Source organism: Archocentrus centrarchus, chromosome 4, assembly GCF_007364275.1.
Source record: "Archocentrus centrarchus isolate MPI-CPG fArcCen1 chromosome 4, fArcCen1, whole genome shotgun sequence".
NCBI classification, from domain to species: domain Eukaryota; kingdom Metazoa; phylum Chordata; class Actinopteri; order Cichliformes; family Cichlidae; genus Archocentrus; species Archocentrus centrarchus.
The window spans coordinates 947513-958410 of NC_044349.1; the positions used below are offsets into that span (position 1 = coordinate 947513).

A 10898-nucleotide genomic window follows, 5' to 3' on the forward strand; every position below is an offset into this window, starting at 1 on the left:
CGCTTTAACTGTTGGGTTTTCTCTGTAATTTTTGTATGGTTCTTTACAATATGACGTGCCTTGAGACAACTATTTGTTGTGATTTATATAAATAAAATTGAGCTGAACTGAACAAATCAATGGGTCTGAGATATTTGGAAGGGCAGGTGTATATGTGTTGCAGTCTACTGATGGTATAGAAATATTGATGCAGCCACCATTAAAATATATAGAAAAAGGAAGTATCAGTACGAAGCCTAAAATATACGAAAATAAATTTATTTGTTTTGATGTCTGTGTTTTTCGGCAGCTGGATTAATACCAGAAACTCTGAGTATCTTCTAAGAGCAATAATGAACGATTACTGCCAGAAGGCCGCAGCAATGCTACTCAAAGGGATTCCGACTGGCTTTAGACACCAACGAAGAAGAACCGTATCCGGCTCTTTGTTTGACGTTACGTCCGGCTAGGTTTAAGCTAATGTTGCCCAGATTTCTAAAAGTATAAAATAAATTATACGATGTTTTTGTTTATTTGAAATGTTCGGCTCATCTGTCCATGTACGGTAGAGCAGCCGGCAGTGTTGTGGCAGTTTTCTCCCGCTTCTGTGTCGATGCCGCTCACTAAGGGAGGCTCTTCATTGTTAGCCTAGCGTTAGCCATGCTGCTCGCTCTCAGCTACCCTCTGCGCTGCGGCTTTCTCGCGACAGGGACCATAGCTACTAGCTAGCCTGGCAGCTAGCTAGCAAAGCACTTTCCCCACAGTATTAACGTTTTGTCTTCTCTTTTTTTGTGTGCTTTGGCATTTTTAGACCGTTTATTTCTGTCACATTCCGCACAGAGGCGCCGCTCTTCGAAAACTCTTAACTATTAGCTACTAGCTTAACTAGTCGGCTAACTTAGAGGAAACGTCGCATTGCTTCATGACATTTAACTCCCTGTTGACGTTATCTTGACCTGGCCGTTACAGTTTATCTCGGCTGACCCAAGAAGGCCTGGTGAAAGTTTCCCTCATTCTTCCGTCATTCGAGAGCCGGACTTTCAGTTTCTCTTTCTGGTTTGTGTCCATTCGTCTGCCACGATGGCTTCTTCCTCTGGAAACGACGACGACCTCACCATCCCGAGAGCAGCTATCAACAAGATGATTAAAGAAACGCTTCCCAACGTGCGGGTGGCCAACGACGCCAGGGAGCTTGTGGTTAACTGCTGCACAGAGTTCATCCACCTCATATCCTCAGAAGCCAACGAAATATGCAACAAGTCCGACAAGAAGACCATTTCCCCTGAACATGTCATCAACGGTGAGTCCGGCTCTGTTTTCCTTCTGTCTTAGCAGACGTGTGTATGTGTGTCGCCCAATAGTGAGCCTTAAACCACAGAGAGTAATTAAAACACTTTCGCCTCCTGCTTTCGCACCGCAGCCCTCGAGAGCCTCGGTTTCGCATCGTACATCACGGAGGTGAAAGACGTCCTGCAGGAATGCAAAACTGTAGCTTTGAAGAGGAGGAAGGCCAGCTCGAGACTGGAGAACCTGGGCATCCCTGAAGAAGAGCTTCTCAGGCAACAACAGGAATTGTTTGCAAAGGTGTGATCCTAAAAGAAATATCACTTATGTGTAAAGTTTTGGTGAAGCAATAATTGAAGCCAGGATTATGACTCAATCCCAGGTCACTTAATCTAACCCATGAGGCATTTAGGGCTCTCGCCATGTCAGAGTTAAGCTTTAATGATATTGTTCAATAGGAAATTAATTGAGCTGGATGTTCTGGTTTTTTCTTCTTTGGCACATGAATTTTACTCAGTATGAGAATGTGTGGATGTGGAGAGATGGTAGCAGTAATTACAAAAGGTATAAAGAACAACTGGATATTTTTTAAGATAAGATATGCTCTATTCACCCCAAAAGTTTGGAAGATTCTTGGTTGCAGCAGTTAAAAATTAAGTTTAAAACACAGCTAGGATTTAATAAAGTGGCTTAAATAAATAGAAGTAGGCAGGAGTGGTCTGAGGGGTCCATCAGCACGCTCTTGCTTTCATGATATTGTTGCTCAAATTCATTCCAGGCCAAATAACCGTTTAGCCACTGAAAAATGTCCCACTGAGCATAACTGTTCATGAATGTATGACTAAGCGCTGGAAATGATTGTACACTTCTTTCAGTGCCCACAAAAACAATGGGACTGAAGCAGAGTTAATTTATTGCAGGCCAACCCTGCTATAAAAAAAAACAATTAAACCAGAAGAACTGTGCAAGCTTTGGTGACGCAGGTCTATTCAAACTGTCACTAATCTTTTTTTGTACTCAGTTCGGCAGGAAATGCTTTGGGAAAAATGCAGCAAACCCATTTTTGATTTAAAACATCTGGATGTATAATAAACACGATAATGCGTAATACGGTAGTTAAAGGTGCAGTCATATTGTACTCAGAAAAATACATAGATTAGTGTTTAATTACATCTTTCAGCAAATTGATACATTCTTATAAACTTAGCATGAATCCATTAAAACACAGGAGCAGGCACCGGTTTGTGGAATCTGCCATATTTGAGTACAGTGGCCAGAAAGCACATCTGTAATCAATGAAGTGTAATCACTGTTTGTATACTGTCATCACGACGCAGGTAAGAATTCACTGTGGTTAAGAGAGCATTCACACATTCAGGCTTATTAAAGTATGTTTGCTTCTGGTGACATGCACCGATAAACCTTTGTGGCTGCCCACTACACGTAAAATCTGGCTTTTTAAGTGATCGTGAAGATTACTTAGTTTTGCCAATGAAAAATTACGATGGAGTCTGAAACTCTCCAGATAGGGTCACCTGAAGCCGAGCTTTTTTTTAGGGCTGGTAAAATAACAGTGGTCGTTTCCAGTATTTTACACACTGTAACTATGAGCCGTGCTGTCCTAATTAATAACTGAGTTTCATCGCAGAAAGGGCTCATGATATTTGAGTTCTAATTAAACATCAGCCACAATGAGCCTTTCTAATTGCCTGATATAATTGTCATTTGCCTGTTTTGTGAAGGCACGACAGCAGCAGGCAGAGCTCGCTCACCAGGAGTGGTTGCAGATGCAGCAGGCCGCCCAGCAGGCACAGATGGCGGCAGCATCTGCCACCGCCGCCCAACAGGCCGGTTCCTCTCAGGATGAAGACGAGGAGGATGACATGTGATCCCAGGACACTGTTCAGTTTGTCCGAATCCCTTTCCGGGACAGCGCTGGCGCACAAACCTCCCAGTGCTGTCATTGACAGAGACATGAGATGTGTTTGACCGCTGGTACACATCTGTGACACAAGGAAAATGCACATTTGGTATTGACGATGGAGATGGAGGGGGATGTCAACATGTTCAGATACCAGAACCTGAAATTCATTTGCATTGAAAAGCTGTTAAGGAAGTTTTGATTATTCTCATCTCCCCCCTCATTTTTTTTCTTTAGGTTGCTTCTGTTTAATTATGTCTTGATGTTTTGTTGTGAGTAATTCGTAGATTTGTGGAAGCACTGAAGGCACATTTCAGTGAATTTTGGTGATAATGCAGCAGGTGTTTGCTCTTTCAGGTACTGCACCAGCTAGCTTATTTCTGTCAACCATAGTGCTAGATCGCAGCTAGCGGTGTAGGAAAGCTGCTCCCGATGACTCCAGAGCAGTTCCTCTTTTCTTGGTGTTTGACTGCCGCTTTCTTTCCCCCTCCTCTGGGTTTATTTGTGGACGGATTGAGGGGTTGTGAATATTGTTAAATGAGGAAAAATACATTTTTGTTTTAGCTTATTCATATACTTTATGTTGCATTTTCCTTTTGCCTTGAACCACACACAGTATTGGTTATTAGCTGCACCTTTTGAGAAACTGAATATTTTGTCTCATAGAACCAAAGATAGACTCACAGCCCAGAATTTTTTTTTTTTTTCTTTTTTTAAAGGTGTAGGTGCTACTGTGATTCTCATTGCTGACTCCAGATCAGTGTGGACAATGTTGGCGATTATTAACCTATAACTTTGTAAGACGCTTTGATATCCAGGCCAGATTTGTTATTTCCCTTTTCCTTGGGTGCAGTATCAAACATTTGCATTGTGACTGTGGTCAGTCCTCAGTGTAAAGATAAGTAACCTAGTTGTGATACATTCACTTGCCTATTCTACAAAGTTGTATTCTTTAAGCAATAAAGGAATCGTGTTTTATAGACAAATGTTCTCTGTTGTTTTTCGTTCCACCTCCCGTCCCCTCTGCACATGCTCTGTTTGACCCCGATGTCTGGCGTATCCTTTAGGAGAGTCAGATGTGTGTGAGCGAGTAGACGAGCTGCAGGGGAGCACTCAGCTTTCTTTTTACGCTTTTTACCCCAAGATCTCTCCTACAAATGGCCGGAGCAATCATAGAGAACATGAGCACCAGAAAATTGGTTTTGTTTGTTTGTTTCATTCTCCTTTTACAGATTTGTTCCATCATGGTTGGAGCATTAATTTGTAAGTAGACATTTTTTTTTTTGCATAATTTTTAATTTAATAATGGCTCAGATAATTTGTATTGTTGCATCTTTGTTATGTGCACTTAGATCAGGTTAATACATTATTGTGCTGCAGGTTCTGCTCAGCCAGCAACGTTCCTTTAATGTTCTTGGTGATGTGCTCACCATTTTCAAACCTTTGCTCAGTGCACATCACATGAATTTGTTAGTCTGCATAGCGAGCGGTGAGGGCCGCAGTCATCTGCAGGTTTCTGTTTTACACAGATCTGGTATTGAGACAGTTACAGGAAAAAAAATATATATGATCATTTAAAAAATGTCAAGATTTATGTATTTAATTTTTTCAGGAGTAGAACGAACTTCCCTTCAAATTTGGTCTGATGGCTGTTGGTGAGTCCTGCAGCAGTTAATAACCATAAATTCTTTTTAAATACTCCAAAAGTACTCTGTATAATTACAGTGTAACTTTTCTCATTTCACATAGCTACATTTTAGTCCTCATTAGGAGCCAGTGAGCAGCTTCAGGTAGTGGTAACTGCAGCCTAAAATCACTCACTACATTCAGGCTTTTACTGAGATCTGCTGTTTATGCCCACCTTACAAGAAATTAACTGATTAAATTTGTGATTACAAACCAGCTTCTTTCTGTGCCCACTGAACAGTTTTTCATCTTACATATAAATTAACATAGTTAATTGTTAGTATCCTTTTATGCTACTCACCATCACTGTAAATGCGTCAGTAATTTAAAGTTTAACCAAATTAAAGCTGATTCGTGTTCTTTGTTTTGTGTTGGTGAAATTAAAATGAATACGCTTTAATCTTTAAAGTAAGATCTCTGATTTCCTTTGCCGTAGCTCCCAGTCCTACCACTGCCATCCGATACTTGGCCACCAAATGCATCGATCGCCACAGGACGCGCGCGTGGCTCGTGCCGTGGGGCTCGAATCGGTGCCAGCAGGTCCACAGCTTTGACGAACCTTTGGCTAAAACGCTGGATGCCAACGACGTTGTTTTCGCTGTGCACGTACCCCTGCCCAACAAGGAGATGAGCCCCTGGTTTCAGTACCTGCTGGCTGTGCTGCAGTTTGACATCGCATTCAAAATGATAAATCAGATCGGTCAGATGTCTGCTTTGTCTTTGTCAGAAATGTAAACAGTGGATTTCTAATAAATGCAGCGTGTGTGTGTGTGTGTGTGTGTGTGTGTGTGTGTGTGTGTGTGTGTGTGTGTGTGTGTGTATATAGAAGACGATGTGGTCGTCACTGTTGATGCTCGCCTGGCATTCAGGGATGACACGACGTCTGAGTGGACCTCAAAATTTCACTCGGTGGAGCACAGGCCGCTCAGGTGCACATTTGCGGTGCCCAAGGTAAACCTGCGTGACTCCGTGTTCTGCGCAGAAATAAACCAGCATCACATTTGTGCGCTCAGTAAACTCAGTGCTCTTCCAGACTCGTGAAAACGAAGGACGCTTTTATCACTGCGACCCCATACCCTTCATGGAGCTGGGGAGTGTCGCCCACAAATATTTCTTAATCAACCTGCGTTTGCCAGTGAACGACACGGTGAACGTGGGCATCGGAGAAATAAAGGACATCCATGTGGTGGTGAGTGTAACTCTTACACTTTAACTACGTTTGAATTCAACTCCAAAGCCTCTGACGGCTTTCCTCTTCCTCAGGGCATCCACCAGAACGGAGGCTTCACCAAAGTGTGGGTCAGCATGAAGACGGTGTTCAGTCCCTGGATGTTGGTGGCTACAGTCTGGTACTGGGACAGGATCAGGCTCATGGCCAGACCTCCAGTCCTTTTGGAAAAGTATGTTTTGGCCAGATTGTGTGTAAAAACGAAGCGTGTTGTTGTGACAACCTTCATGGAACAAAACTATCACTTTGGGATAAAATGGACTTTAAATACAAATGGAAAAAAATAAGTGTAATTATAAATGTAATAAAATAATGAATTTAATTGAAATCATTTTTTAAAATTATCATTTTATATTTTGCACTTGTATTCTTTGTCTTTTGTATTTATTTCCCTGCAGGGCTGCAAGGGGCACCTCTGGTGGTTAAAAGGTGTGCTTAAAAAGTTAAATAAAAAGAGCCAGGTTTACTACAAAATAATAATAATAATAAATAATAATAATAATAATAGTAATAGTCGTTATTGAGCAGTTTGGGGGTGGAGGGTGGGGGATTTTTTGCAGAAAGGCAGGATGAAGTCATCCAGCACAGCCCCTCATCAGGAGCACTTTGCTCTTTCAGACTCAGTGAGAACTTAAAACCACTGCTGAGCCTTCAGGCAGGCTTTTAAGAGTTCGCTGCTCAGAGGTCCAAAATGCTTCTGCGTAGCATTTCCGGTCAGTGCTCCACCTGCAGCAGAGCAGAAGGAGTTATCTTTGGAGTGGATCTAAGAGCTTCTTTTTGTGTTTGCCCTGTTCAGGGTGATTTTTGCTCTGGGCCTCTCGGTGACCTTCCTGAACATGCCGGTGGAGTGGCTGTCGATGGGCTTTGAGTGGACGTGGATGTTGCTGTTTGAGGACGCCCAGCAGGGCGCCTTCTACTCTACACTCTTCTGTTTCTGGATCATCTTCTGTGGTGAACACCTCATGGTTAGCAGGTCTTTGTGGTTTGCTGCTGTACTTTTCTCTGCACTTTTCTGCCAGTTATTGCTCTTTCTTCCTTCCATGAATGCACCAGGACCAGCATCAGAGGAATCGGCTCTCAGCGTATCAGTGGCAGGTTGGGCTCGTGGTGTTTGGATCTTCTGTTCTCCTCATATTTGACCTGAGTGAAAGGTAAATTCAGTTTTTTGTTCCTGTTTGTCTTGTGTGCTGTCAGTGTGGACTGTTTGAAAGTGATTTGGTTTCTCTCTTTCCTGAGGGGGGTTCATTTGAGCAATCCTTTCTACAGTGTGTGGGCATCAGACTCCAGGAGTAAGGTTGCAGTATCCTTCAGATATCAATACTTTATTATATAAAGCAATGTAGCTGTGGGGCTGTCATTACCGTCCGAGCTTTTTTCCTTAGCTGAAGCCACATATTGCCTTCATCACTGTGGCAGGGATTTCTGTTTGCCTGTATTTCCTCTCCCTGTGCCGTATGGTGTGCTGTGTGCTCAGAACCATTGGTGGGAAAATGCAGCAGCTTCCTGCAATGCCGGAGGCTCGGAGACTGCGCTATAAGGTTTGATTCGGTATCTGAATCACCAAAGACAGAGCTGTCAATTTGGCTAAAAGGAAAAACTTTTATAAACTAGATTATTTGGTAATTCTGCCTGTTTGGTTTTTTTTTTTTCAGGGGATTATTTTCAGGTTTAGGTTTTTAATGCTGGTGACTCTCACATGTGCTGCTGTGACCGTCATCTTCTTCATCTTAAATCAAGTAAGTTTTAACCTTAATGATCTTTAACTGCTGTTTATTCTTCTTTAAAACACTTTCATGATTTGTTTTTTGAACGTGTTTCATTTCAAACATTCATATTTGTTTAATCAGGTCAGTGAGGGTCACTGGCACTGGGGAGATTTCACTCTCCAAGTCCACAGCGCCTTCCTCACGGGAATCTACGGCATGTGGAACCTGTACGTCTTCACCATCATCTTCCTCTATGCCCCCTCGCACAAGCACAGGCGGAGCGAGTCAGGGGACACTCCGCACACAGGTGTGTAACAGTTCTGCTGTTGGTGAAAGGATGGAAAGAGATATTTGCTTTGTAAATATGCTGGAACTGTTTGTCTGAGATTGTGTTACAGATATGACAGAAAAGCCGGAAAGCCACGAGACGCAGCTGACGTGTGGAGAGCAGGGGCCCACGGAGGTCTACAGGATCACCGGGAAGGTGGCTGAGGAGTAACTGCAGGGCTTGCTTTAGTTTTTGTTGTGTTATCCTTTAATTTTCTGCTGTTTGTCTGAATCTTCTTCACTGCTAGATGTGCAAGTGAGCCAATGCTGTAACATTTAAGAAGGAAAATGAACAGGCTGGGAAAGCTACAGGAAGCTGCAGTATAAGGAAATATGAGGAAGGCTTGAATATACAAAGTTAGATTCTCTGGGAAGCCGGCCCTTAGAGGCCCCAGCGCTGCATATTTTAAATGTTATCTGTTGTTATTGTTATCTAACAGACATCAGCTACACGGTCTGCCAGGAAACGTGTTGACCTGTGACCCCCTGCATGTCACTATGTCATTACAACCTCCTGAAATGAAGACTCGTTTCCTTAAACTTGGGATGAGAAGAAAAAAACAGCAAATTATCTTTGAGAACTGAAAAAATAAATCTAAACCTTTGGTTAAATCCTTTATTTGATTGTATTTTTTATACATATATGAGAAGTTCCTGGATATTTAAACATCTCCTCACAATTGTTCAGCCTTTGAGCTTCATTTGTCCCTGCGTGCGATCTGAAACAGCAGGATTCAGCCTTCATCTGAATTCTCTTATATGAACAGTGGAAAAACGGCAACGCATTCGTTTTTATTTTACCAAACTTCAAACGTGTTTGCTTACTTTGGTGCTGAATTTTATGGGCTTGTTACTTTGTGCACAGATGAGCTGTGATTCAGACTGAGGTGGAGTGTGGAGCAGTGACCAGAGATGTCAAACATGTGGCCCGTGGGCCAGAACAGGCTTGTATGGGCACTGGGTGACTGGAAAATATGAAAGTGTCAAAGAAAGAGGGCATAAATTTCCTTAATATCCTTAAGGATAGCTCACATCACGAGAGTCTGAACTGTTAATTTCTGGATCATTTTCATAGCCTTCTAAGCCAGAAACACGTCACCCACAGGCTGCAGAGCAACCAAAAGAAAATTAGGTGTTTTTTTTTACAGCTAATATTTGATTATGTACCTGAAAATTTCCTGTTTGCTTACAGTGGACAGACTGTCCTGTCTTCTATGTGGAACAAAGTGCAGGTACTTCTGTAACTCTGCATGTGGATTTCCTTGTTTGTGGTTAAAGCCGGAGGAGCTATGCTGATGTGTCTTTCACTTTAATGCACAGCAGCGTTTCTTTAAAGTGCACAAACTGAAGAGTTGGAGCGGTTTTTATAGTTCATCATCTCAGGCTGCTCATCTGCAGGATGGCTTATTAAATGTGAATGTTTTCAAAATGTACTAAAACCTTTAATACCAGAAGAAATGGCAACAGTCTGGAGTTTTTTATGTTTTGGTTTTTAGGTGATTATGCGGTTGTTTTATTGGTCCGGCCAGTAGATGGCGCTCTCTGAGTTTGACACCTGATTGACACGTGCATGTAAATGTAGCTGATTTGTATCTCACTGATCAAACACAGCAGTGCTTCCAGTATATTTTGAATGTATGTGGCAGTTATTGATGTTTTTGCTGCAGCATAATGAATATAGAGGTATGCAGGAGCCTTCTGTGCTCTAATTAAGTCACTGCATCAAAACTCGTTTCTTCAGAGGGAAAATGATCCTGAGCATTCGCCCAAAGCAACAAGGAGCCTTTACCTGTTCAGGGTTTGGAGGTGTAAGGTTCTCAACTTGTTTATCTGAGCTGCTGAAGAATAGCACGAAGGCAGAGGGATCCTCCAGGAAGCCGGACTGAACGCTGCAGTCATGATCAATGCCTCAATGCATCCGTCCAGTTTCTTTCAAAGCCCTGAACCTCGAAAGCACTGTGTGCTCAAAGGGCTGCTCTAAGATTTAGCACGATGTTAAGATTTGGCACTTTGATAATATATTCTTTATTTTATTTCAGATTAGTCCTGTAAGCTGCAAGTTATCGTTGAACAGAAGTACCACAAACACTAGTCGAGCCAGGATTTGGCTGGAGTCTATCCGGGTCGCCAGCCTGTTGCAGGGCTAACACAGAGAAACAGACAACACTCACACTCACACCTGTGGGCAATTTAGAGTAACCAATTAACCTAACCCCAGTAAACACATGACACACATAAAAAATTTTTTTCACACTTTTATAAAAAATGTAATTTATTGTTTCTCAGGAACACGTGGGGTTATTGAACTGAGTTATTCCAATGACTGTTTCCACTTCATCCAAACTTCCTCCTGTTAAAACAGGAAGCCAATCCGGAAGAGAGTCTGACTGATTAGTAACTTCGGTCAAATTCTCATAGATTTCCTGTCACATTTCTTTATAATTTAACCCAATTTTTTAATTTATATTTAAAGATGTTTGTGCTCACAGAGCTGAGAACAAACACAAAGGTCCAAATACCTGCTGACTCACCTGTTCACAGACTACTGCTACTACTACTGTTACTACTACTGCTACTACTGATGATGATGATGAGGTACACGAGCGCCTTTCAAGACACCCCGACATGACCGAAAACAACAAAAACATGGAAGAAATAAGCACCAGTCAAAAATGGCAGCACTTCATACTGGAAATATATTTATGGCAATGTGGCTGTTTTTGAAGCATACTTCACCGTCTCGGCTGCAGGTGTATCACAGCCAGGA

The 10898-nt window shown here is 42.2% G+C and overlaps 2 protein-coding genes across 2 annotated transcripts; both read left to right on the forward strand.

Moving 5' to 3' along the window:
* The first annotated feature begins 410 nt into the window (after nucleotides 1-410).
* dr1 (down-regulator of transcription 1) lies at nucleotides 411-4164 on the forward strand. Its single transcript, XM_030728149.1, has 3 exons — nucleotides 411-1279; nucleotides 1400-1563; nucleotides 3006-4164. The coding sequence occupies exons 1-3, from the start codon at nucleotides 1060-1062 to the stop codon at nucleotides 3150-3152; spliced, it is 531 nt and encodes a 176-aa protein (XP_030584009.1). The 5' UTR covers nucleotides 411-1059; the 3' UTR covers nucleotides 3153-4164.
* A 177-nt stretch (nucleotides 4165-4341) lies between these two features.
* Nucleotides 4342-8690, forward strand: LOC115779278 (protein wntless homolog). Its single transcript, XM_030727847.1, has 12 exons — nucleotides 4342-4447; nucleotides 5307-5570; nucleotides 5697-5821; nucleotides 5904-6059; nucleotides 6134-6270; nucleotides 6895-7063; nucleotides 7152-7249; nucleotides 7335-7392; nucleotides 7487-7636; nucleotides 7751-7834; nucleotides 7946-8111; nucleotides 8203-8690. The coding sequence occupies exons 1-12, from the start codon at nucleotides 4342-4344 to the stop codon at nucleotides 8301-8303; spliced, it is 1614 nt and encodes a 537-aa protein (XP_030583707.1). The 3' UTR covers nucleotides 8304-8690.
* Nucleotides 8691-10898: the final 2208 nt, after the last annotated feature.

Bases quoted from the DNA above. Each gene is read 5' to 3' on its own strand.
- dr1 (XM_030728149.1), top strand. From the start codon at position 1,060: ATGGCTTCTTCCTCTGGAAACGACGACGACCTCACCATCCCGAGAGCA. The intron at 1,280-1,399 runs GTGAGTCCGGCT...TTCGCACCGCAG, and splicing joins CCCTGAACATGTCATCAACG to CCCTCGAGAGCCTCGGTTTC. The intron at 1,564-3,005 runs GTGTGATCCTAA...TGTTTTGTGAAG, and splicing joins AACAGGAATTGTTTGCAAAG to GCACGACAGCAGCAGGCAGA.
- LOC115779278 (XM_030727847.1), top strand. From the start codon at position 4,342: ATGGCCGGAGCAATCATAGAGAACATGAGCACCAGAAAATTGGTTTTG. The intron at 7,393-7,486 runs GTTGCAGTATCC...CCTTAGCTGAAG, and splicing joins CATCAGACTCCAGGAGTAAG to CCACATATTGCCTTCATCAC. The intron at 8,112-8,202 runs GTGTGTAACAGT...ATTGTGTTACAG, and splicing joins AGGGGACACTCCGCACACAG to ATATGACAGAAAAGCCGGAA.